The sequence below is a fragment of the Lonchura striata genome, chromosome 5 (genome assembly GCF_046129695.1).
Source record: "Lonchura striata isolate bLonStr1 chromosome 5, bLonStr1.mat, whole genome shotgun sequence".
NCBI lineage: Eukaryota > Metazoa > Chordata > Aves > Passeriformes > Estrildidae > Lonchura > Lonchura striata.
In genome coordinates this window covers 60,575,776-60,602,381 of record NC_134607.1, presented here as the reverse complement: position 1 = coordinate 60,602,381, position 26,606 = coordinate 60,575,776, and the positions used below count along the sequence as shown (strand labels likewise).

The window sequence follows — 26,606 nt, the reverse complement described above, 5'->3', positions numbered from 1 at the left end:
ATGATTCTGCAATTTATTTTGGGAACAAACACAAGGAGAGTGGTCTGAATCAGATCTGTGCAGTGGCCGGAAATTAAATGGTCAACTTGTCAGAAGTAGAACTGTTTGATTTTTGGTTCAGTGACCAAAATGAAAAGAAAAAGAAAGAAAAAGAGATCAGCTTGGGCCACCATAAAAGAAGTACTGCGGGATCTGGCACAAAAAAAATAAATTAAAATATCAGTTAGGTCAATATGAAAATCTTCAGTGAACCCAAAGAAATTAGATAAAGACTTTTGTTCAAGCAGAAAAGTCTCATTCCATTTTCTGATTATGCATGTAACTTCTTTTTTTTCAGTCAGTTTCACAATTAAGATACTTTTCCAAAACAAAAATAAGAACAAAGATTTGAAAATAACAATAATATATTTCAAATATTTCACTTCTCCCCATTTTTTATTAAAACTTTTACCAAATTCTATTCAAGTACATTATTAGTTTTTCTCTTTGACAAAATCAGATGACAAATAAATTCACTATGAACATGGAAATTCCAACTAAATAAATTCAGAGAATCACAGAATAGGTTTGCTTGGAAGGGACCTTACATATCATCTGGTTCCAACCCTCCTGCCATGGGCAGGGACACCTTCCACTAGACCAGACTGCTCAAAGCCCCATCCGACCTGGCCTTGAATGCTTTTAGGGATGGGACATCCACAACTTTCATAGAAAACCTGTTCCAGTGTTTCACCACTCTCACAGCAAAGAATTACTTCTTAATATCTAATCTAAACCTGCCCTCTTTCAGTTTGAAGCCATTTCACCTTCTCCTGTCACTACATGCCCTTGTAAAAATCCCTCTCCAGCTCTCTTGTTGGCCACCTTTGGATACTGGAAAGCTGCTCTAAGGTCTCCGCAGAGCCTTATCTTCCCTGGGCTGAACCCATTTTTCTCAGCCTGTCTTCCCAGGAGAGGTGCTCCAACCCTCTTATCATCTCCATGGACCTTCTCTGGACTCACTGCAACAGGTTCAAGCCCTGCTTATGTTGTGAACCCCAGATCTGGATACAGAACTCCAGGTGGGGTCTTGTGAGAGTGGAACAGAGGGGCAGAACCCCGTCCCTCACCCTGCTGACCACGCTGCTTTGGATGCAGCCCAGGATGTGCTTGGCTTTCTGGGCTGTGAACACACGTGGCCAGCTCACATCCAGCTTCTTATCCACCAGCACCAGCACCCCCAAGTCCTGATCCCAATCTATTGTCCACCCAGCCTTTGTTTGTGCTAGAATAACATCAACTTGAAAAACTGGCTAACAGGGTATCAGCCATCAGCAAATAAACTGTAATACTTAGAATGCATAAAAATATTTGCCAGAGGTTTTGGATCTTTGTACATCTGTATGAGGTTCTTAAGACTACACTTGTTTTGGGCCAGAGTCAGAAGAATTGCTGTACAAAAATGTTTTAACACTGAACTTCAGCCAGGGATTCATTTTTCCAAACATCTAGGAACTAATTTTCTAAACACTTTTAAATACTGATCCTTTGATTTTGACACCTGGCATACCTACAAACTTCTGCACTGCAAGGCTGGACAACCAGGATCTTCTCCTTGGCCAGTCTGGCTGTTTTGTTTCTCTCTGCAGTTCTTGCTATAATAATAATTTCATCCAATGTCCAGATGAATGTGTCTAATTCTGGAAGGAGCGTTGTTTTTTCCTAGCGATTCATTTCCCTTGTGAGATAGGAACACTGGAAGGTTATTGTGTGCTTGAAATCACAGTTTGTTTATCCAGAAAGATAAATATTATCTATATTTCTAGTTTTTCCTATGCATTGTATTGTCCTGGAGAGCAGTGGGAACAGTGGAAGGCAAATGGCAGAGACCTTGCCAAGCCCTGTGATGTGATGAATGACTTCTCACATCCCAGGGCCTGACGTGAAGAGAGGCCACAGAGGGTCACACCTCTGTTTGCAGACATTAAAAAGGCTGACCACCCACCCATTACCTTCATTTCTAGCACAGGAAGAGCTCTTCCTTGCAGGGGAGCTCCCCCCTGAGATCCACATGGGAAGACACAGCTCTTCCATGAAGTATTTCCCTGCAAGAACACAGGCCTTCTGCCCAGGAAAGATGATTTTCTGCATCCTCACTATCTCATTTATGAATATTCTACCAGAACTGTTGAACGATATGACCACAAACTCCTCTCAGCCATAGAGAAAAACATATTCTCAGATTTCAATCTTCTGAGCAGAGAGTGTTGTGTACTTTCTCTTTTCCCATTTCCTTCCCTCCTCTTTATTATCACATGCACACGGACAGACAGTCAACTTTCACTATTCCTTCATACATTCCAGGGAGCAACTTACATGTGCCTCTTGGGGACAATGAATATGAAAATTCCTTCAAATCCTACATGGAGCAGGAGCTGCCTGCAGTTGGGATGCAGCAGGATGAGAAGGGGAAAACAGCATTTGTTTCTGGATGCATGCCTGTGCATGAAAGGGAGATTGCTTGATGGATTTCCCTGTATAGAGTTTTTTTTCTCTGCCAACTTTTGATTATCTAACTGCACTCTTGAATATTACACTGGAGAGATGGAAAGAGGGAAACAGTGAGGTCCCTTATTCTGTGTGCTTTTCACCAGCTGGACCACTCAGTGTACAGCCACATTGCAGCCAGGCTCTGGAAGAGGACATGGGATAGGTGCCAGCATCCAACCATCCATGTCAGCAAGGAATGGAAAGCCACAGGCACAGCTGGAGCTTGGGCTAGCAGGCAGACCCTTTTCTTGTCTCAGCTCTCTCAGGTCATACCTGTTTATTTATGAAGCTACCCTTCAAGCAGACATGGGGAGGAATAAATAAATTGGCTCTCATCTGAGCCAATCAAAATTTTGCTAAGCGTGATGCAAGGGCTCTTGGCAGTTCAGCTCAGTCTGGTTTATAGCTCAGTTCCCTCAGGCCAGTGAGTTTCCCCCAGGCCCTGTCTCCTGTGGGGAAGCAGTCACACACCCATACATGTGAGCAGAAGCCATTCTGGGAAACACACAGAGACCTTCCGCCCCATCTCTGAGGATTAATCTGCTCACCCTGCCGCAGGACTCCAGTTCCCCTCCTGCTGTATCTTGCAAAAGCAAAGAGAGAAACCAGCATGGCTGGTTTCCACGCAGAGAAACCCTGCATGGCTGCATGCCCCAAGGCTTCTGCTCCAGGAGAGACACAGCAACAGTTTCACACCTGGCTTCACAAATATGTCCAACACCCAGTCAGCCCCAACACCCAGAAGGTTGAGCTTATTAATAAAGCTTCTCATCTAGCAAAACTAAATAAAATTTTACTCTGGGCATCTCAGTCAAATACTCTGCACTGTCCCTTGGAGCTGCTCCCTCCGAGCAGGCAGAAAGGAGGAGGTGATGGGGGTGAAAGCATGCAGAGCCACCATGCATCTGATGCTCCCCTGCTGGCAGCCAGCCCCTCAGCCAGGAGCTGGGGACAGGCTGTCCCCAGGCAGGCACACCCTCCTGGCAGCAGAGCAAGGTGTCCCCTCAGAGGGTCTGTGGGGAGCACTGGTCCCACTGCAGGGCTGGACACACACTGGGATGTTTGTCACCCCAGAGCACGGGGAACCGGGACAGAACTTGGGCAGGCACTGAAGCACTTGCACAGTACAGAGAGAAACCTGCAGCACATAAAACTTTAGGAAGGTCAATGTAGAAGTCTGAAAGAAAGTGGGGAGAAGTGGGATGTAAGACAGGGTAGTGTAAGGTAAATCTTGCACCTGAAGGGAGATGGATTCCTTGTCTGCTGTCACTCAGGGCTCCTGCAGATTGAACTTCAATAGATGCAGTCTGGAGAAGTGCCATTGATTTCACTTCCCAAGGAGATTCTTGTGAAACTCTCACAACCAATATCAATATCAAAGTGCTAGAGAGGAGCAGAGAACAGCCATTTCTGTTTTGGTCCCAGAATGAAAAAATATGGCAAGAGGGGTGTTATAAAGACTGTAAAAAAGTCTTCACTTTGGTATAAGAGCCTTTGGGAAAGTGCCTGAACTCCTTTCCTGCTCCCCATCAACTTTCACAAGTCACTCATGCCCATCTCCCCCTGTTTTCTTGACTGAGATGTTCACATAAAAGACATTGTTTACAGCAGGTCATGAGGAAACACTAAAAGGTAGCAGCCAGTGATGTTCTGATTCCCTGGGAAGACCAAGGATCCCCCTCAGGGGACAGAGAGGAGCCTTGGGGAGATCTCTTCCAGCAAAAAGCACATCACAGAACAGCTTCCCCCAGCAGAAAGCCATGCTGACAGCAGCAGGACAAGCACGGAGAGCCAACAGCCACAGCGCAGGGAGCCCAGAGTGACGCAGGTGATGCTGGGGCTGGTGACACAAAGGACAAGCCCACAGGTGCCTCAGCCTGCAGCTAAGCTGAGCCCAGCTGCCAGGAAACACTGATGCCACAGAGGCAGCAGTCGCTCCAGATGGTGGCAGGAGACAATGGCAGGGAGCCTGTGGCTCTGTGCCTGGCCGCTGGGTGCCATCCCCAGCCCCAGCAGGACCTCTCCAGCTGCAGGACAGAATCATGCCTGATCCTGGACTGTAAAATAACCAGGTACAAACCCTAATGCCCCCACAAACCCCAGTACTCCCTCTTTATGTGGGATATATGCAGCTCCAATGTGGTCTTATTTAAGGCAGAGGTTTAGTGAGAGATACATTAAACCAAAACAAAGTTTTCAAAAAACCTTGACCCTTCTGTTCCTTTTAGGAAAAGAGTAAAATGTGTAGCTGTGGGACACATCTGAGCACTGAAGGGACCTGGAGAAGGTCCTGTGGGCATGGACCTGACAGATCTCTGATTCCATGATGCCATGTCCATTGGCAGAGCCCAGCAGGAATTGGGTGACACATACTATGGTTTTCAGTTTCCAGAACTGACCTAAGGGAAGGAGGAATGGAGGAAGACTACCTGCCTAACATGAAGGAATTGTCTTGACAACCCAGGAAGGTCTTTCCCCATGCAATCTGCCAGTGTGCTTTGACAGATGTCAAAGACTGCACTTTCAGGGTTTGTCCTATGTTTATGCCAGAGGTGAGTCCCAGCTGGTGGAGGAAAAAAAGGTGGGAATTACACAAACATTCCAGACACACATTGCACTCTGTGCACCTTTCATGCCCAATGAAAAGGCAGGAAATGTTAAGACAAAGAAAGGAAGCATGTTAGAAAGACTGAACCTTTCATCAGAGACTATTGAAATTCTCATAACAAGGGCTTATTCTCAGAGGTAAGACAGTGCCATTTCCTTCCCTCTCCATGCAGCAAACACTCATGACAAATCTAAACCACAGCTGTAGGGTATAAGACACACAGTGCAAATAAAGGTTCCATCTGAATCCATCCTAGCTGCATCACCACAGATATTATCAGATCAGATCAGATATTATCACAGAAATATCAGAAAATGATACTTCAACCAGTCAATATGCAAATACTGCACCATCATAAAAAGCTATAGAGTTTCAAAAGAAGTAGCTTCCAAAAATCCAGATCAAGGCAATAATAAGGAAAATGAGGAATTATGCCAGACTGACAGTCTCACCCTGTTCCACCTAATGAACTAACAACTGTTTGGTGGAATAATCAGTGCAGAAAATGGAGAAATGTCCACATTTGTACACACCACCATGCCAAAGTAACTGACTTATAAATCATTTACTGGTCGCCTTTGGTCTTGAAGGTTTATCTCTTGTTACATATATATATATATATATATTATACACCTATTTATATATACATACATACCTATTTATCTACAATTACAAATATTAATTATTTATAAGAAAAATACATGTTAGAAATTTCTACTTAAAAGCAGTTTACATGGGCAGATTTTGGCAATTAATACCTCTGGACACAGAAATATCTCTGGACTCAGAAAATATGTGCAACATTCTCACTTAAACAGTATTTTTGCATCCTTTAACCACGTACAGGTTTCTTTTATTCCTTGACTCCAGTGCTGGGTGGCATTCCATAAGAAAGGTTCACACACACATGCCAGCCCCCCTCATGCCTTGGGCAGTGAACTCGTTGAGGCAGAGATCATTTTTTCATGTCCCCAGCCCAGCCTGCCCTGCACGGACCCGCAGTACCAACAATGCCGTGTCTGTCCCACACTCAGATGTCACCTCACAAATGTGGGTCACCCAGCACGCCATGCTGGCTTTGATTTCTCTTATTTGGGGCAATCAAGTCTTCTTTGCAGGGGGGAGCAGCCCCCTGATGAGGGGAGAAAGGATTTATCTGGAGATTACATCTCTTTGGCAAATTTGCAAGAAAGGCTCATTTAGGCCTTCGTGGACCTTCTACCTCCTTTCATCAATCCCGTGCCTGACCACATCTTTGGCTGGGCCATCTGCTGGTGCTTATGATGCCCACAAATTAGTGATAACAGCCACAACCATTGAAATTGAACATCTTACACAGTCTGTAAGAGGCTGTCAGTTGTGAACTCGCCTACCTTTTTCTTTTAAAGCTGGCACCTTTCATCAGTTTAAGCACAATGCTTTAAAATTTGCAAATACACATGACATGAACTTTCGGGCTACACAAGAGCTTCAGAAATATAGGCAATGCACTGGTCAACATCAAGACCTAGAAACTCATACTGCCTCAATAACATACTAAGTAAGGCTCAGATCTGAGAAATTCAAACAAGTCGCAGTACTCATAAATCAGCCTTCGTTTTGCAAAGCTCACTTTATGCAAGAAAATCCGAAATACAGCAGAGCAGAGTCAGGGTGCACTCTGGAGGCTCTGGTGGATGAAGGCATTTTTAGTAAATGCTGACCCAAGATTAAATTTTTATGTGCTATGAAACCCTTATGCATCTGCAAGATATAACTAGGGACCTCAGAGGAAAGGAGAGACTTGAAGATCAAGGGTCTTCCCCATTCCTAATAGCTCCCTCTCCATTGCTACCTATTGCCAGACTAAGGTTTTTAATGTAAGGGTCCCTCAAGAGAAGAGTTCTAAAATAATCCCTGGCACTAACTGGACTCCCGTGAGCAAAAATTTTTTCACACTTTAATTTCAAACAGAAACTGATGGAAGTCTCCATTTTTCCAGAGATCAGAGGAGGGTGTAAGTGGGTAAGATGAAAGGTTTTGAGGGAATAGCCTGCAAAAGACTCAAGAAGCTGACCTGTTTCTTGGGCTGATGATGGAAAACAGAGATGCAAATCTGCTCTTCTGTTACCACAGCATTAACATCACTTCCTGTGCATTATTCACTTCTACTGACTCACTAAAATCTTCAGTATACCTGGTACAGAAAGTATCCATGCCTGAGTTTCTGCCACTCAGTTACAACCCTGATTATACCTCAAGCAGCATCAGTACATAAATTCCAGGTTTTTCTTCCTTTCCTTCGTGTCAAACTCAAACATGTTTTTATTTAATAATCATCTGAATAACAAGAATTTACAACGAAATGCCCATCAGAAGTGTAAGTAATCCTAATGAAAATAGGTACTAAGTCACAATCTATATTTCTAATATACAGTGGTTAGCAACGAAGGTGGAATTGGACAGACTTTAAAAAACTTTTATCAGTGCTGAAAGAGTGAACAAATACCACTTAAAATAGTTGAAAACTATTTTTTTTACAACCTATCACAACAACCATTCTAGACAATATACAGTATATCTAAGAATAGTAGCAGTCATAGATGGAAACTGATAACATTTGGGGACTGAAGGTTAAACCGTTCTCAAAAAAAAAAAAGGAACAATGGAGAGTGAAATAGAAATTCAAGTCCCATTAAAGAAAACTATTTTAAGGGCAGAATGATGAGTTTTAGCATCAATCATGGGAAAACAGTTCAAAGTTTTTCTTAAAAGATCTAAATTTGAAACCTTGGGAAAAAGGAACTGTTTGCAGTGACAGCAAAAAAAAAAAAAAAAAAAAAAAAAAAAAAAAAATTAAGAGATTAAAACAAATACAGTGTAAAGATAATCTGTTTGTATTTTTTAAACACTACAAATCTGACTGTTCATTTTGAGCTTTCTGTGATTAAGGTCAGTAAAGACTCAATGTTCAGTCAAGTTTATCCTTATTTCTTTATGCAGTTCTAATGTACTTATCTGCCTGTAAATCATGGTACATGCTTTGAAAGTATATTGACATGGATTTAAAAAATCAACTGCAGATTGCAAATAAACCTAGAGTTGTATAAAAATTTTCAATTTGTACTGGTTTGGGCTTGATCTTTTTTTTTTTTAAGAAATTATATTCTACTCTGCATATTACAGAGGAAAACCAGTGAGAAAGCCAAAAGAGGATCATCCTATCTACCAGGAAAGCTACAAGCAAGCCAGGCAAGCTCTGATGCTGCTCCCTGAACACGCAGCCACCCCTTGGCTGAAAGGAAGCTGAGCAGGTGCCTACATTAAACCAGTGCACACTTTGTCAGTTTGCATTTGAGCAAGCCCATAAGTGCTTTGCCAGCTCAAGGACTTAATTACATTTGAAATAATCTAATTCAAGGAATAAAAGTCTGCCAAAGGTAATAAAATTGTTTGCTGATGTATCAAGTCAGTCCTCTTATATAAAAGAGTATATTTATATGCAACATGGGTCTGGACCTATTCAATCATTTGCAGGAGTAGGGCCAAATCCGGACTAATTTTAAGTATCTGGGGAAAAGTGCTAAATCGTAATTTATCTAATTTAACTATGCAAAGTAGGAAATATTATTGCCTTTGTTTTACTTATGAAATTCAGAGACACAGGGAAATAAAATGCCAGATTCAGGGTGCCAGAGAAGCCACTTGCAGAAGCTCTTGTGCTTCCCAGGCAAGTGTCTTCTGCAACACATGCTGCTCCTCTCCCGTCGTGTTGGGCAGCACAAGGCAGAGTGGGCAAAGGGCCGAGAGCCCCTGTCACAGCTCCACTGGCTGCACAGTGGTTTGACTCCCCCTCTGAGTGCCCAAGGAAATGTCTAAACAAATTAGCAGAAAGTCGGTGGCTGATTTTTTTAATCATAATTTTTTCTCATCCAGCCCTTGGCATATGGTTTCATCCAATTCCCTCCTCTTTGAACTTGACGTTCTTGGATGCTGCTGGCACCTGTTCTTGTAGAATGAAGGGGCACTAAAACAGGGCCTCACTGGAACTTGCAAAGATTCAGAGCATTTTAATATACTCTCTGAGCAGGTGAATTTTCATTGTACATGTGTAAATCTCCCTTTGTCCTGTGCTTCTGTGAAGCATATCAAAAACCCTGCTCTGCATCCCTGCAAGACCACCTTTAAAGTTTTATTTTTAAATGATAAATTCTCAACCAGTACAGATTGGCATTTTTCAGCATCATTAAATTGTATTATATAAAACTCCATGTTTCTTTGAATTATTTCTTCAGATTGTATACTCTGGGTTTGGTTTTTTTTTTTTTTTTTCTTGTGCTATATTTAACATTGATAATTTTTATATTTTAAAATATTCACATATTGCAAAATATCTAACTGATTAAATGTGCTTAGTTCAAGAATATGTCTGATGCACTGTGCATAGCAAATAGTCATGGTTTGGCATGGGTAGGTTTTTTATCAACGCACAAATTTGAGAAGAAATCACCGTTGCAAGTTTGATATGAATTAGGAGTCTGGCTCACACCGGGGTGTACCTACACCTTGCACTGTGTAAACAAGTTAGTTTTCAAGTTCGGCTGGTGGATTTCCTTCTGTGTTCATGCTTTGAACGCGTCCGATTTCTTTACACTTGCTGAGCACGGTGCTTTAAAAGCCACGGCGAACTGGCTGTGCTGGGGCAGCGCCGGGGCCGGGGCAGCGGCGGCTCCGGGCGGGAGCGGAGCTCTGCCCGGGGCAGCGGCGGCTCCGGGGCGATGCTCCCCGAGCGGGCCGGGACCGCGGGACAGCAGCGGCAGCTCCGCAAAGCCCGAGAGCGGACAGGCACAAATCCCACGGCGCGCACAGGGAGAGCCAAAGGCGCCGCGTTTTGCTCGGTCCGACGCAGAACAGCGACGGCAAACCCGCCCCAGGCCACCTGAAAGGCGCGCAGCTGGGGCGCTGCTCCGCAACTGGTGCTTCAAAATTCAAACACCCTTTTCAAAGGGCGAGCGGCAGAAGAGCATCCCCGGAGAAACACCCTCTGTCCCTGCTCCTCACCATGCAGGACAGCCCCACAGCCCTGCCCGCCGCGCTCCCGCTGCCCTGCCCGCCACAGTCCTCCGTCCCTGGACCAGCCAAGAGGCTGAAACACGGGCTGAAGGCTGAAAAGGGCAGCAGCGAGGAAGGGGATGATTCTGACATTCATGGGGTTGAAATATAATGTCAAAAATCCAGCATTTAAAATAGTGCGAAATGAAAAGCCCAGCTTGTTTTTTTCCCCTCTGCACATCTGTGGTTCAGCAGGTTGAATGCAATTTACCTAACCTGAGAGTGTATTATGGTCCGTAAGATCTCAGGTTCTGAGGAAAAAAATTATCTGGTGAAGTCATAAAACTTACATATGTGGGTTTTCAGAAAGGTAACTAGTATTTTAAAATAAAAAGTTTCCTATGAATTAAAGCTTGCAGATAGACAAAACATCAGGATGCCTTATATTGTGTGAAAATGAGTATTTCATGCGTTTGGGGGTAAACCCAAATAAATGTCTTTACGGTAACCATTTCAATTAGAATCTTCACATAACTCAACTATTCAATAATTTACCTGAAGCTTAAATTTTGAGCTGGAACATATCAAAGTCAGAAGTTTAATTCCATCTTTAGTCAGGGTACCTGCTTTCAAGCAAGGTGTTTGAAATAAACATTTGTTGTCATTTTCCCTGAATTCCAATTGCCTGCTGCAGAATTAGTTGTTATTATTCTGTAGCATTTCAAACTCCAAACAGACACAAAGAGAGAAGAAGGGTTAGCGAATATAGCCTTAAGCAGTCTCCCACCGTTATGAATTAAAAAATGTTTCCCACATGGAAGTTTACACAGAGAAGTGGTGATGTGGCTGTTGCACCGCGCAGTGCTGGTTTCCAGGAGCACTCTGCGGCCGAAAGCAGCTTCCCACAGCAGCGTACCTGCCTGCGAGGCCCCACTCAGCCCTGGGCTGTGCCCCTCTCCCACGAAGAGGAGACACTACTTCGTCAACAACTTTGCCTATTCTTTCTTGTTCACTCTCGTCCGCCTGGGCGCTTACGAAAAGTAGGGGTTTTTTTATTAATTCTGGGCAAGACCTTCCATCTCCAAAGCTACCTGTGAGTGCCTGACCCCCGGCTGTCGCCTCCGGCCCCTGCAAGGGAGCAACAGGCTGGCCGACCGCGCCGGGCACATGGCGGTGGCACATCGCGGCGGCCCGATGGCACCGCCAGCTGCGGCACCGCGCAGCCCCTAGGAAAGGGTGATGCGCTCCGTGCTCCGAAAGCCGCTGAAGTGGGAAAGGGACAGACTGCCAGCGGCTTGTGAGGCTCTGGATCCGGCCCAGGGCCGGCTGAGGAGCGGGACTCGGAATTTCCTCCGCTGCGGGCTGCGCCTGGCGGGAGCCGCGCCGGGACGAAGCGGCGCTGGGACGGGGCGCGGGCGGCGGTCCCGGCGCCCGGGGCAGGTGAGGACGGTGCCGCACGGAAGGAAGGGCTGCTCCGCCGAGCCCGCACCGGGGCTGCCCTGGAGCACGGCACACGACCGCGTGGGTCCCGTCCAGGGGCCCGCTCTCCCCCGCCGCTTTCCCCCCCGCGGGAAACTCCGGGGCCGCCCGGGGACGAGCAGCGCCGAGCACGGCGGGCGCCACCACCTACCGTGGTACTCCTGGCCAGGCACGTAGGCGGCGGGGTTGCCCGCGATGTGGAGGGCGATCAGCACCTCGCCCTGCTCGCCGTCGCCCTCGAGCTCGCCGTGGTGGGTGCAGAGGAAGAAGAAGGGCGAGAAGCGGGCACGGGGGGCAGCCGCCCGGCCCGCCGCCAGCAGGGCACCCAGGGCGGCCAGCAGGCAGGGCCAGCCCCCGGGGACGCCCCGCCGCCGCTCCATGCTGCTGCCGCCGGCGCCGCTGGGGCATCCAGGGCACGGCGGGGCCGGCGCGCCGCTCCGCTCCGCGCCGCGCGGGACGGGGCGGGACGGGGCGGACGGGGCGGGCGCTGCCCCCCGCCGCGGCCCGCGGGACTTCGCGGGGAGGCGGGCGCGGGGCGCGGAGCGCAGCTCGGCGAGGGCAGGGGCGGCCCCTCCGCGCCCGACGAAGGCTGCGCCGTCCCCGCCTGCCGCTGCCGGGGTGCGGGGCACGGAGCTGGGAGCGCGAGGGCTGGGAATAATTTATTTCCCCCGGTGCCGGGGTGGGAGGGAGGGGAAGGTCCCTCCCCTCCTCCTCCTCCTCCTCCTCCGCCGCCGCCGCCCGCTCCTGCTGCTCCTCGCTCTGCGCGCCGGTGTGCGGTGCTGCCGCCGCGGACACGGGGGCTGCGAGCGGGGCTCTGCTGCCCGCCCTTTGTCTGCCGCCGGGTCCCTGTCCCTGCCCTCTCCCTGCCCTTGCGGCCGTGACCCGGCTTCTGCCCCTGGCTCTGCTCCCGGCTCCAGCCCCTGCCCTTGCCTCGGTCTCTGTGCCTGCCCTTGCCCCTGCCCCTGCCACTGTCTCAGCCCTTACTCCCCACCCTGACACCTGACTCCCTAATCCTGCTCCCTCCTTTACTTGTCTCTGTCTCTCAGCCTCCACCCGAATGTCTCTGCTTCTATCCCTTTATTCATCCTTTTGTCCCTCTGATCTTGTCCCCCATCCTTAAGCCCTGTCCATGTCCTTGTCCCTCTGTCCCTGCCCCTGTACACCTGCCCCTTTCCCTACCTTTTTGCCCCAATTCCTCTGCCCCAGTCCATGTCCCTTTGCCTCAGCACCAATTCCTTCCCTTCTGCCCTTGTCCACGTCCCAGCCACAGCCCTGCCTCTGCTGTACTTGCACCCACTGTTCGGAAAAAGTGAGATTTTTACTTAAACCTTCTCCACTGCCATTTCAAAATGATACACATGCACATGCATCCCCAGAGGTAGGTTGGGCAGCTCTGGAGGGGACACCCATGTGAATCCCTGGGAGAAGGCTTTAACTCCCCAAGAGTGTGTGCCCAGGCCCTTTATCCCAGCAGGAGGGGCAAACCTGGTGGAGACCAGAAGGGGAATGAGAAACTAAACATAAAACACTGGCAAGTCAAAAAATTCATGAAACCATAAATTTTTAACAAAGCAGGACTGACAGAGGGCATCAGGAGATGGGAGCAAATCCACAACGGTTTAAAGCATCCACCATGCTGCTACTGGATCCTGCCCAACACCCCGAGACAGCCGGGGTGAGCGGTAGTGACATGATGTAATTGGAAAGGAGAGCCTAGCCTACCTGCCAGCATTTTTGAAGTGCAAAACTGGCACGGTGCAGGGGCTCCCTCCTGGATTGGTTTCAGTGCCAGAGGGAAAGGTTCCCTCCACGGAGGGGCAAGCCACCTGGATGGCACCACGCAGCTGCGCTACGTCCATGCAGGCTGCTTCCCTGGCCCACCTCCCACCCAGCTGACGGAGACCCCATCCGCAGTGGCCCGGGGGACATCCTTGCCATCTGCCCAACCTGCCTTTTCTGTTGGCTCTGCATTGAGCCTGAGTTCACCATCACCAGCAAAACTTTGCTGTTTCCTGTCTTACTGGGTTGTGCCTCACTAGGGATGGAGTGAGGTGATGTCCCTCATCAACTCGGATGGAGAAATGCGCTGGCTTTGCTGTAAAGACAAAAGACACCAGTGATGCACCATGTAGGGGATGGAACACCTGTCCCACCACTGGCTTGTGGGTGTCCCTGGCCACTGCTGTGGAAACTGGGCCCGACAGCAGCTGGTGAGGAGTCAGTTTGGCTCCGAGGCTTCCTTTTTGGGTGGTTTATTTGTTTTTCAACTTTGGGTATTTGTTTGCTTTGGTAGTTATTTTTTAACATCTGCGCCTCCTCCCTATATTCCAATGCTTGCAAAAGTGACAGACTAATAATATAATTTTCTCATGCCAAAATCTCATGCAGGCAAAAGCTGTGTGAGCTTACTGGTGAAACCACTGCCAACTGGATGTGTTCTCCCTTGTGCACTCCTGCTTCCCTACAGCAAGGGCTTGCCAGCGAGGCCAGGCCATGCCAAAGGGGCTTCAGCTGAGCAAATACACCCTGGCTCTGCCCAGCAGCCATGGAAAGTTGGCCAGTCATTTTGGAGGAAGCTGTGGCCAGCTCTCTTGTAAAATAGGGAAGTGGTAGGGAAAGGGGGTGATGGGGTCCCACTGCTGTAGCAGGGGGCGATGCCATCCATCTCTGTCAGGATGCTACTGTACCACTGTCCAGCAAAGCCTTTATTTTTTTTTTTTTTTTAAGAGATAATTCCCTAAATAATCTTGGGACCATGGGATAGCTAACCTGCCAGCAGATTTCAGGGCTCAGATTAGCACTCCCTGAAGTCACTGGGATAGGGCCTGTGCTGATGAATTTTACACAATTTTCTTTGTTTCCAGCTGCTTAGTATCCAGAGCAGCCAGGACTGTTAGTGCAGCCAGCACACCTCTTTCTTCTAGGAGGTGTCTGTCACTTACCAAAAGGGGACAGTCAGTAGAAAAAAGGTGGAAATGTCCACTTGGAAGCCTTGTGCCTCTCCTTGGTAACCTCCATCCTCCATTTCTTTATGTTATGGCTTCCTCTCTCCTTTCTCCTTTGTTGCCTACACTTTCACAAGACCTCTACCCTCCTCTTCACTGGGCAGAATGGGGAAGCCCCACAGTCATGTTCTGTTGGTGAGCAATCCAGCAGATGTCCCAGATCACTAATATTCAAGGATACAGGGATATTCAAAGGGACTCTTTGGGACCTCAAACTCCATTTCCTGCATCCTCCAGAAATAATGTAATAGATCTTCAGTTCAGACAAGACACCTGCCAACTCAAACCCTACACATCCAGGTCAAAAAGTGCTTCCCACTACTCTCTTACACATTTCAGGCTCATGTTTGCATAGGAGAGTGATGTTAGTAGTGGCCTTCATCAAAAATCAAGATGCAGAACCCACAAACCCCATGACTTTGCAATGTCCCTACAAAAGCAGGAAGACATTTGCTGAGACATTTGCAGGAAGACAAAGCTGTGACCAATCCCTGTGCACTGGGGGAAGGAAGAAAAAGAAGGTTCCTAGCTTTAGTAAAATCTCACTGATACAAGCATGATATACCCATAAATCAACCCAAATCCTCACTTGATGTGAAAGATTTTACTGCGACCCAGAGCATCAGCAAACCTGCTCAGCCCCTGTCCCTGAGCAGCCTCCAACACAGCTGGGCATGGAGAAACCTCCATCTCACAAGGCCAGCCACGTCCCAGTGGGTTTTTGCATTGGCTTCATACCCCCTCACTGATCTGAGTAAATACAATATCTGATTTTTGAAGGCGAGGGGTTTATGAAACCACTTTGGACAGAATTTTTCATACCTCTTCTGTTGACAGCAAGGCTAAGACATTATTATTAATAACATCAAAACAACTATTTAAGAAGAGTGTCAAAGAGCAACCCTCCTGGAATCGGAATAAAAGCTTGTAAAAATCATTATAATCTTTATTTTCTCTCTTGTCTGTTTCAAGATCTTTGTGTAAGTTACAACTATTCCCTGTTAAAGGCAGGACCTACCTAATACTGCAGTATGGAGGTTATCATGAGCTTTCACCCCCCATGAAGTATGTTTTTTAACACGGAAAACAACGAGGAATAAATTGAGATGAGAACTGAGTAAAGACTGTTGTCTGCAATGGAGAATGCAATAGGTGGAATGTAAATAATTACTTAGGAGGTACAGGCCTCTTTCAAGCATGGGTGGTGGTGGGAAATCACAGCACAGATGGACGTGGCTGCAGTCCATATTAATTTAAGGAAGTGATTATTCAGGCAGTAGAGCTGCTCACTTCATTCAGGGAGCGAACTCACACCCCAAAGTAGAATTGAGAAACATTAGCAGGCGAGTAGCTGCTTTATGAACATGGCCACAGCAGATAATTTTGAAAAGATATGGGCAGGTTGGGGAACTATTAAGTAACATGGAGCAATAAGGGACTTTGTCCAAGCTCCTTGGGTCTGGGCAAAGGCTTTCGTGGAAGAATGTAGAAAAACACTTTTGTCACTGTCACCATGTGGAGAGTCCTGAAGCAAATCTGGTCTCCTGCTTTCAGCAGCTTTCTATGACAAAAATTAAAGAAACTGCCTAGGGTTTCTACATAATCAGCTGCAAATAAGAAAGAGACATGGAGCACCAAATGGCATGGATCATTTATCCATTGTGGTACAGCATGTAACATCTGAAAGCAGGACAGGAAACTGGGGAACTTTTGGTTTTCTCACGCTAATGAAGTTATAAAGTGGACTTTCCAGAGCCAAATTTTTCCACCAAGTCTTTATTTTCTACTCATCCATACAAGCACTCAGTGTTGTCTTTGTATGTCTTTACCCTTGACAATCAGATGTACACACAAAGCGTTGGAAGGGACCTCCTGCCCACCACATCGATGCACATCTCCTGCAGTCTGGAAAGCCCTCCCTCAATCCTCCCAAGGTGTGTGGGGTTTCTTTATAATCCCAGTCAAGGAAAGAAATGGGGAGGATGGGTCTGATCATGCTAAAGATGGACCCCCCTTCTCTTGGGTCTACCAGTGAAGTTGAAGCTTCAGTGTAAGTAAAGTTTGGCTTCAGCAAAGTGGAAACCTCTGACCTGTGAATGCTGGACAGAAACGTTTAAAGTAATTAGTAGCTAACTGATCTCAATTCTTCTTCCAAAACAATGTCTTCAGTTCATACAGTTTTCTTCAGTTCTCCTTGTTTTCTTCTCCTATTTATGCAGGGATTTACCAGAGAGGCCTGGCACTCTGGAGTTGCCTTGGCCATGCCAAATAACCCTTTGGGATGAATCCCTTTTTTGTGCACAGGACTTGTCACAGTCAAATAATAAAGCAGTCTTGCCTTGCCAGTTTCATGAACTTTGCTCTTAAGCAGAGCCCAAGTCATTTCTAAACAAAGGCCTAAATGTGAAATTATAGGCAACTTCCATGCCTATGTTATTACGAGATTTTAATTTTTTCTAGGGTAGGAACAATAGCAGCTGTTTGGCTGCTCCATTTTCCAGTGGGCTGCTACAATATGCACTATCTGTAACTGACATCTCATGATTTCATCTGAAAATAGAGTATTTAACTTTACACATTTTTCTCTCTCTTTTAGTGCATTTCATTCAAATGGGTTTAAACTTGTATTTCTGTATTGCTTATTAATTTTATTGAGATATGAATATAAAAGAGAATATTAAAAGGCTTTTCTTTTTCAGAAAGGCATTACTTTAAAAACACTGTTGATGATATCAAATAGGTGAGCCTAAACCCTTAAATTTATTATTGATCTTGTAGCCATTAAAAAGAATACAGGATTTAAAAATAACTCCATACTGGGGAACAAGTATTTAAAACTTTCTATTGTCTGGCTTAATAATAGCATTTAAGGGTGAATACTTTCAAAGAGCAGAAAGTTTTTGTGTTCAATATCTTATATATTTTATGGGATTTCTTTAGAAATGTAAATCTAGATATTTAACTCTTTGCTCATTATTAGAAAAGTAGGTAGTGGGAGGGATGCTGAGTTTAAAATTAATATCAGTATCTATTATGAAGAAAAATAAAAATTGCTGAAAACAAATACACAGCATTCATTATGCTTCTTGCTTTTATATTTTCTTAATTTGGATGATGTCTCCTTTAATGTACTGTTTTGGATGCAATACAGGCGTAAGAATAAACTTTTGCCTGTTTCTGATCTATGGTGCTGTTGTACCCTATTAGCACTATGTGAGAAGCATCCCTATGTATATTTAGGGGAATTCAACTTGGGTCTGGATATTTACAGTTCTAATGTTTGACCTTGTTTTGCAAATCTTTTGAATGTACATTAAATACACACATCTTACATAAAGAGGTATCTCCCACAACGAGTATTTGTGTCCATGACTGCTCTGTCCTTCCATCCACTGGCTGCCCTGGCTTTCCATGAAGAAATGATGGGTATTTAACCATGTTACATCTGCATACTGAAGTTTCCAAGGCTTTCATTAACTTGCAAATATTTATCGTGGGTAGTCTTTATCTGAAGAATTTTTTAAATGTCACTGGCCACAAAAGAAACTCAGTCCATTTTACTGCCTAATTTATCTCTTGCCTTTGCTATTCTAACTTCAGTAACCCCAAGGACCCAAGGTACACAGGGCTAACAGGCCAGGACAGTTTTAACAGTTTACTTTGTGAGGAAAAGTGGGATGTAAGCTCTGTGGAAGTCCATAAAATATATTCCTTTTGCTTTATTTAATGATCACTAAACTTCAAGAGTCTCAGAAAAGATATTCCTTCTCTTTCATTTAGCAATCTCTAAACTTGCAGAGAGCTGGAAATGCATTTTACTGCAGCTTTAGAAGGCTTTCTCTTATCCTCTTTGTATTAAAAGTATATTTAAAATACACAGTTTGTATGAGTGCATGTCAATGGACCTGAGCATGGGGACACAAGTTTCAACACTTTTATCTAAGACACACAACTGCAGACTGCGGGACCACAAGCATTTTGCAGGATGTATTTTTTTGCCTACCAGCTACTGCAAAAGCTCTGCAGCTGCAGCTGCAAATACAGTTTGAGCAAAAGCTGAATGCTTGTTGCATCGAAGCTGTTTAAAACACCCAGGAATTTTGCAGACCCTGAGGAAAAGCGGGAGCCGGGCTGGGCCATGCGGGAAGATTGCGTTCCCGGGCAGGATCCATCCCCGCTCCCCACCCTGACCCGCAGCCCAGGGCGGGACAGACACCGCGGTGTCAGAGCTGGTAACTTATGTGAGAGCCGGTCACAGGGGCCACGGAATTCTCAGATTTGTTCTTCAGCCATCGACATGGGGGTTAATGTGCTGCCCACCCTCAGGGATTGAGCCAATGCACTTTATGCACTGAACTAAATGTCTTCCTCCACCCCCCCCCCTTTTTTTTTTTCTTTTTTTTTTTCTTTTTTCTGTGTTTAAAGAGGATCTTTTGAGGAGGGAGTGGGAGCCTGGCTCTGGCTTCTGACATGAACGGGCTCCCCACAGCGGCCCGGCAGCAGAGGCTGGCTGAGCAGCGGGACGGGCGCACGGGATGGAGGTAGGGGCGCCCTGCACAGCCCTGCAATGGCTGGGGAGTGCAAAGGGACGTGTGTGCAAGTGTGAGTGAGTGTGAGTGTGAGTGTGTGGGGGTGAGTGTGACAGTGTCAGTGTGTGAGTGTGTGTGGGTGAGTGTGACTCTGTGTGTGTGAGTGTGAATGAGTGTGAGTGTGAAGGAGTGTGAGTGTGCATGTGAGAGTGAGTGTGAGTGTGTGAGTGTGCATGTGAGAGTGAGTGTGAGTGTGCGAGTGTGTGTGTGTGCTCTCCTGGGCCCGGTGGTCAGCAATTGCCCTGCCACGTGCAAGGGGCAGCCGGGCATCACGAGCAGCAAGCCTGACCAGTGGAGGTGCACGCTGGGCAAAAGCCACCTCTGTCTGAGCTTCAGGGAGCCTGAAAGCCACACACGAGTGGGCCCAAGCCTGAAGATAACAACACATGATGGGTGTCATGGTATGGGTGATGTGAAATGGATGATGCCATGATGAAAACATGAGAACAGAAAACAAATGGTGGGTAACTTCTTTTTCCCAGCACAATTTATTGAAAATATCTCATCAGAGCCTTGCACCCCCATAACTGAACAGTCATACGACTTTTATTTAATTTTATCTGTTTGCAAGCTGCAAAATTAGTTGTTTTTCAGAGCAAGTTCTATCCAAGAAATACATCAGGACAATAGAACACTGGGCCAACATACAGTGATGATGGGAATCCAGTAAGAAAGTTGGGAATGGAACTTCCACTTCAGTTTTGAGAACAAGATGACTTTTTCAACCAAGATAAGACTGGTTGGAAAATCAGATTAATAGGTTAATTTAAAATAATCTTAATTCTTATTAGCAGCAAAGCAAAGTATTAAGATAAGCCAGAATATTATGGAATAAGCAGATATTTTTCATTATTCCAAATCCTCCACGAGAAGTCTAAAATTCATCACTTATGAGTCAAATATACCACCTAACTCCCTTTAAGAAGGTCACTGAGAATCTGCTCAGAGTGATTGTCGATGAAAATATACTGTATCATGTAAAGTATAAAAGAGACCACAGCACTTTTATCCCCCAGAGGAACCACAGTTATACTGCTAAGGAGTGCTCCAACCATTGTGAGAAAACTGCCAGGCTCCCATCTCTGCCCTGAGCTTCTCCTGGGGAAATCTGTTCCTCCAGTTTTAACGTGTGGCTGTATCAGCTGGCCCAGGACAGGCAGCAGGCTCAGGGTGTGACTGTGTTAGATACTGCTGGCAGTGCTACCAAGCTCCCTTTACAATAATGATATGAAGTGGTCTGTGTTGGAGTCTGCTTGCACAGCTGCGTGCAGAGGTGGTCCTGACATCCTCCCAATGCACAGTGAGGTGAATCACAGGGACTGTACCAGGGACACTGAGCTCCAGATCAGGGCTTTCTGACCTCTATTGCTCTTGAATCTTCAAGAGAGAGTCACAGCAGAGGTGTCTCCCTGTGAAGGCACATCAGCTGGGAAGAGGTCTCCTCTTATCCATCTCTTCAATAAGCTGAGCAGATCAAGCTCTATAAGTTCAGTCAGCTCCCTGCTCACTCTTCCACATCTTGGTAACCCCTCAAGAAGCATTTCTCAGAGAGCAGCATCCCCAGCAGATGTGGGTCCTCCTATTTCATGCACAACACAGGCACAGCAGTGTAAAGACACAATACTCATAAAACTGAACAGGTTCTTGGAGAGCTGCCACTGCGGGGAGGGGATGAACCTGTGAAAGTGGTGTCTTAAAATACACTGCTGGGTCCTTGTGTGTTGACTCATAACAGGTTTAAAGATGGGTGTTTATGGGGTTGAAACAAATTCTAGGGTGTATGTGTTCTTGCTCATCTTTACATTTATTCTGTTTTCTCAAAGATCATCTGAAGCCCCCCAGGATGTCCCAGCCCTTCACAGAAATCTCAGTAACTCCAGTGCAGCCCTATTGCTCAACTTCATATATCCACATATGAACTTCTGCCAGACAATAGTGGCTTGTTCTACAATAAAATCCATGATCAGCCTGAGTGCCTGTATGTCCCTACACCCCTGTCCTCCTCCTGGTCCATGCAGCTGAACTGTCAAGGTAGCTGTTCTGCCATGATCTTCCCCTGAGACACTTGCATAATTTCGAAGAAATTCTCAGGGGTGTGAACTATTTTGTCTCCAAAATTCTTTCTAAAAGGACATGTGACACAAGAGCACATGACACCAGCTTGTGTCCCTAAGGAGGAGGCAGGTGGTGTCTCCAAAGTGACCAGGGGAGAGAGTTGGTAACTCACATATCCTCTCCTTGCTCTCAGGCGGGGCTGGGGGCACAGCATTGTCTCTGCTGCTTCGTGGTCACAACAGCCTTTATCAGCTGTCACAGGGGGCTCAGAGCACTGCTCCTGGCAACACTATCTGGCTAATTTCTTGGCCTTTCTCTTGCTTCTCCTTCCAGTAAGATAAGAGGAAAGGAGTTATCTTTACTAGCTGTACACACAGACTTAATTCCTCACCACAGATCTGGAAATCCTGTGTTTCCAGGCATGGGTGTCACTCCCACACTGCTGCAGGTGCAGAAGCAGCCCTGTCCCAGAGCTGCTGGTGGTCTCTGCTTTGTGACCAGCTCTGCCTGTCCATTCTGCCACCCTTCTCATTGAGTGACCAGCCAGGGCTGGGAGAGAGACCAATGGCCATCTGACCTGGAGACTCCCAACAGGACTTTTACTGCAGAGCTACCACCACCATTGTGTCCAAGTGTGAAATGAATACAGCTTTGGTTTGCAGCAGTAGAGAAAACTCATCTCAGCCTGCAGCTACCTTTACCCTGTTATAGCTGCACATCTGCAGCTCTCCTGCAGCTGAACACCCATGTCCTGCCCAGGGAGTGGCCCGGGGAAGCATTTCCTTGGTGAAGCCAGAGCAGCTGCATCCACCTGCCAGCAGCCTGGCTCAGAATTAAAGGGTGTTTGTTAAATACTTGAGAAGCCTTGAATGGAAGAAGATGTAGAAATGCAAAGCATAGAATTCAGGTTTTCTTTTTTCCCCCCTTTGGCAAATGGCCTAGAAAAGTAACAAAAAAGAGACAGAAATGCCAGAAAGTAAACCACCTACTGTTGACTCCTGGAGACAAACCAGAACATTGTTCCAAGAAGCAGAATGCTGCTGTCATTTCTCCTGGAAGTGAAGAGAGCATCGCCCAGTACTGGGGAGGGGGATGAGGGAGAGACAAAGAGAAATGAGTGGTTCAGACAGACCTCTCAAAGGGGAGTCAAGGTAGTGCCTTTAAATGTGTTTGGCAGGGAGCAGAACAAAGCACGATGTCACGTATTTAGAAAAATCATCGCTGCGGGAAGTTAATGTGGCTTCAGAGACACTTGCAACATTTAGCAGGTTACAATAGTTTGTTGTGGATCATTATGACTCCCACTCCTGAGGAAAGATCTGGGTATGAGTCATGGGGACCCTGCCTGGCTGTGTTATTCTGTCCCACGGCACCCTATTGTCTATTATATTTTCTTCTCCCCACACCAAAAATGCACAGACTATATCAGAGGGATTGCAGTTTACTCCTGGTACTCCTTGTGCTATTTTCATTCAGTTTTTGCAATTTTACTGCTTTTGAATATAATAGTGAATTTTAAGCAAGATATATTTGTTTGATTTATTAATTTTGTGCTTACTAAAGCCCAGCCCTATCACTAATGAAATTAAAATCAGGCTCAGAAAGATACGACCTTTAACATGGGTAATAGCGAGGTTACAATATTGGGTTTCTCCCTCTTTTGAAGATTATTGGCAAACAAAACATAATCCTGGGGAAAGAAGTGCAAAACATGCTTGTGGGCTTTGGCCTAGCTGCTTAAACAAGTCCTGCAGTGGCCCCTGCCCTGCCCCTGTGGTGCTGCTAACATCCCTCTGTTCTCCAAAACAGAGCTGATTCAGCACCTACATCTCTGCTGCTCCATCCTTGTGCCCCAGCTTGAGCTGACTTGGGCAGATATTTTCTGCTGCTGACACCATTAGAGCAGCAGTAACCTCTGGCAGGCAGGTGGGAGACAGCTCCATCTTCACCTGCCGTTGCTGTTTGCTTCACTGCCCATGAGCCAAAGCCCTGAGGAGCTGAAGCTCCATTTGCAGCCAAAGCAAGCTGTGGAAAGTCAGCAATTCACCTTTCTCATATTCTTTAGGGATAAAACAACAAAAGCAACAAAAGATTTAATATAGCAATGTGCTAAGGGAGTTAGATTGTGGAAATCACGTATCCAATAACTCACTGGCCAGTAGCGGAACTATTGATGGCCTCTTTACTCATCACAGTCAGCTGAATTAAATTTCCTTAACGGCCACTTCCCAGCCACAATCACCACTTTATTTCTTTGTGTTTTCACGCACTTCACCTGCTGAGAGGATGTTACCCATCCAGCTTCTTGCTGCTGGGTAGCGGATGCTCCCAGGTGGCAGAGGAATGCTGTATCTCATTCCTGCCCTCCGTTACAGTGACACACATAACAAAACCATTGATGAATTGTATTCTTCCTGCAGGCTACCGGGCCTCTGAAGGATCAAAGTAAAAGTACATCTTCATAACTCCTGGTGCTTAAGGAAAGTCATAAATAACGGCAATGCTGTGGCTATGTATAGATTCTGTGCCCAGGGACAAAGCATTCCACAAACGCAGTTAAGAAATGTTATTCATATTTTATACAAAGGGGAACTTACAACCCAGACAATAGGTAATATTTTTCCTTCTATGTGCCCAATGTATTGGAACAAAAGCTATTTTGGTAATATCACATTTGGCAGAGCTCTGCAACATGCACTCCAGCATGCAGCTCCAGAGCTCTTTCCTACTGCAGGTTATGACTCCTCTGAGCAAAATTTCTGGGTTCAGCACTATGACTGGAGGCATATCAATGCTCTTGTATATTGGTATGAACATGTCATAGTAAATTACTTACTGGGTGAATAAGGCATCCAGCCCTTTTATGCCCCTATGTAGGCTGAAACATGGACTGCACAGCCTGATCAGGGCTGGGGATGCTGGTCCATGACTTGAGGCACACTGCTTTGGCATTTTCACCTCACCTTGGGCTAAACAGCTGCTTGTGAAGCAAGGTAATGGGGAGCATCAGCTCCCAAAATGTGTGTGCACCCACAGGGCTCAGGCCAGTTGGCTCAGGACATGCTCAAAGGACTTCATGTGCAGTGTGACTTGGCAACTCAGTGACTAGTGCAGGAAGGTAGAGGTAGTGGGAGAAATGGAGGGGATGACTTTGTTCTTTGTTTGAAATAGTATTTTTCCCACTCTGATTAAACTGCACTGCAGTTCATTAACTATTCAGGTGTTGTCTGCTCTTTACAGAAGGAAATGCAAGATGACAGACTATTTAACAAGTTCATTTTGAGTACAAATTGTGTTTAAGGCAGGAAAAAATATTACCTCATGCAAAACTTGGGTCGGTGTAATTGCAGGTCTGACTGCTTCGAAGATGAAAAACCTCTTTCTTAATTCAAGGCAAATGTAGCAGAAATAATGTTTAGGAGAGAGGTGTAGGTAGGTACACACCAGGGAGTGCAATTTTAATATCTTGAGTACAAGATTTTTTAAGTCTGTCTGACCTGCATTAACACACTTCCTTACATTTCATTTGCCACATTCATCTTTGTTGGTTTCTTGCTCCCCTCTGTAATTTGTTTGCCTGTGTTTACTCATGTTTATCTCTAGCACTGATGCTCTTGGTCAGGTCATGTCCCCTCAGAGGCCCAGCACTCACCTTTCGAGTGCTGCAGGATGAGGTCCAGTTTAGTTGTCCACATGACTTGTGATTCCTCCGGTCTGCCAAATGGCCACTTCTTCACTACCAGGAGCTACACTGTGTGATCCAGCCTCTGGATGCCTGCCCTTAAAAATTTGTAATGAGGCCGGGAGTTCATTAATCAGAAGGCAGAAGGTAACCGTGGCTGTGCTCTGAAATTCAGGGCTGATCCACATGCGACACTGCAGCTGTCAGAGCGCTCCTGGGTGAGGGTCTCTCCTGGCAGCATCTCAGTCCTGCGCCAGGGCACTGTGGACCACCACCAGGCTGGGCCAGGCTTCTGCAGGAGCCAGATGCCTCCTGTGAGGTGCTCTGACCTGCCATTGGAACATGGACTCCAGCACTGTGGCAAGTCCCAAGTCCTCTCCCCTGTGCTCTGCAGGCTGGCTGAGAGGGCGCCCATTCCAACACAGGAATTTTGCTCAAGCAGCGAACCCAGAGAGGGCAGGACCCAGAAGGGACGGGGCTGAGGCTCCTGGACACTCTGTGCTAAAACACTTTGGTTTGTGCTTTTACCATCAAGGCTCCTGAGCCTGGGATTCTGCAGAAGGTGGGCACCCCTTCTCATCACTGACTCCTGGAGCAGGCAGAACTCCAGCTTTGCTGATCTTTTCTGAATATGGACCCACATCCACATGGGACAGTCATCAGGATGGGGGCTGGGCTTTGGGAGGGAAAGGCACAGCTCAGCTAGGAATTCAAATAACATCAACCACCTGTGACCCAACCTCATTAGTGGCCCCAAAATACCATCACTAAATATGGTTGAACCAAGAGCTGCTGCCTTGGCTGGGTCTTGTCAGTTTGGCTCCTCCATCCTCTACACCCACCTGCCTCCCTGGTTTTGCCTGCTCTTCTGTCCAGCTCTGCAGAGGGGTCCTGAGCACCCCATGAACTGCAGCAGAAACTCTGGAAAAGCTGAAAACCTGATGATTAGCTGTAATATTTTTTGTTGTAGACTCGCTATTTTGTGCTGTTTACTGAGTCGCACATAGCTCCTGATCCAATGTTTTGTAAATTCAGCTTTCTCCAGCTTCAGCTGATGTGTGGATGCAGACACTCTTGGATGCTATTTATTCCACAAGTGAGAAATGACTTGATAATTTATGGATTGTTAACCCAAAGTTGTACAGGTTTTTACCTCAGGGAGAGAATAAATACATGTCTCATTTCAACACATTTTAGACAATGTGCTCTTTTTTAATGGCTTCCTTTGATTTTACTCCGTAATATGTAGACACTTTCTCCTAGGATTCTCATGTGGAAGCTTCATGCTGTTCTGTCAGGTTGCATATTTTCCCCCTGAATTTCTTAAAGAAGATCTTGCTTATCTGAATTACAAAGATGTTAACGTTGTGTTGTCACTGTGAATATGGAGTTTAGGCAAAGGTTTTATTCTTATTGAGAAATGGAAGAGTTGGAGAATAATTACTGCATTGTCAGTGTGAAACTCATGGATGTTTAATATGAATCAGAACGTATTTACTTATTTATAATGTTGAAATTAGAATATGCTTTAGCCTGCAAGTAAAATAACTTGCACAAACAGCTGGGAAGTGTAGCTGAGATGATGTGCACACTCTTTGTACCCTAAAATGAGAATATAGCTGTAATGG

General features: G+C 46.2%; 1 protein-coding gene across 3 annotated transcripts in view; it reads right to left on the bottom strand.

Annotated features, from left to right (window-relative positions):
* RELN (reelin) overlaps positions 1-12,042 on the bottom strand; it is a 277,724-nt gene extending 265,682 nt beyond the window's left edge. For all 3 annotated transcript variants that reach the window (XM_077783642.1, XM_077783643.1, XM_031507057.2), the window contains exon 1: positions 11,799-12,042. In XM_077783642.1, the coding sequence (XP_077639768.1) occupies positions 11,799-12,027 (229 nt within the window). In that variant the 5' untranslated portion in view covers positions 12,028-12,042. The remainder of the gene's footprint in view (positions 1-11,798) is intronic.
* Between the last annotated feature and the right edge of the window lie 14,564 nt (positions 12,043-26,606).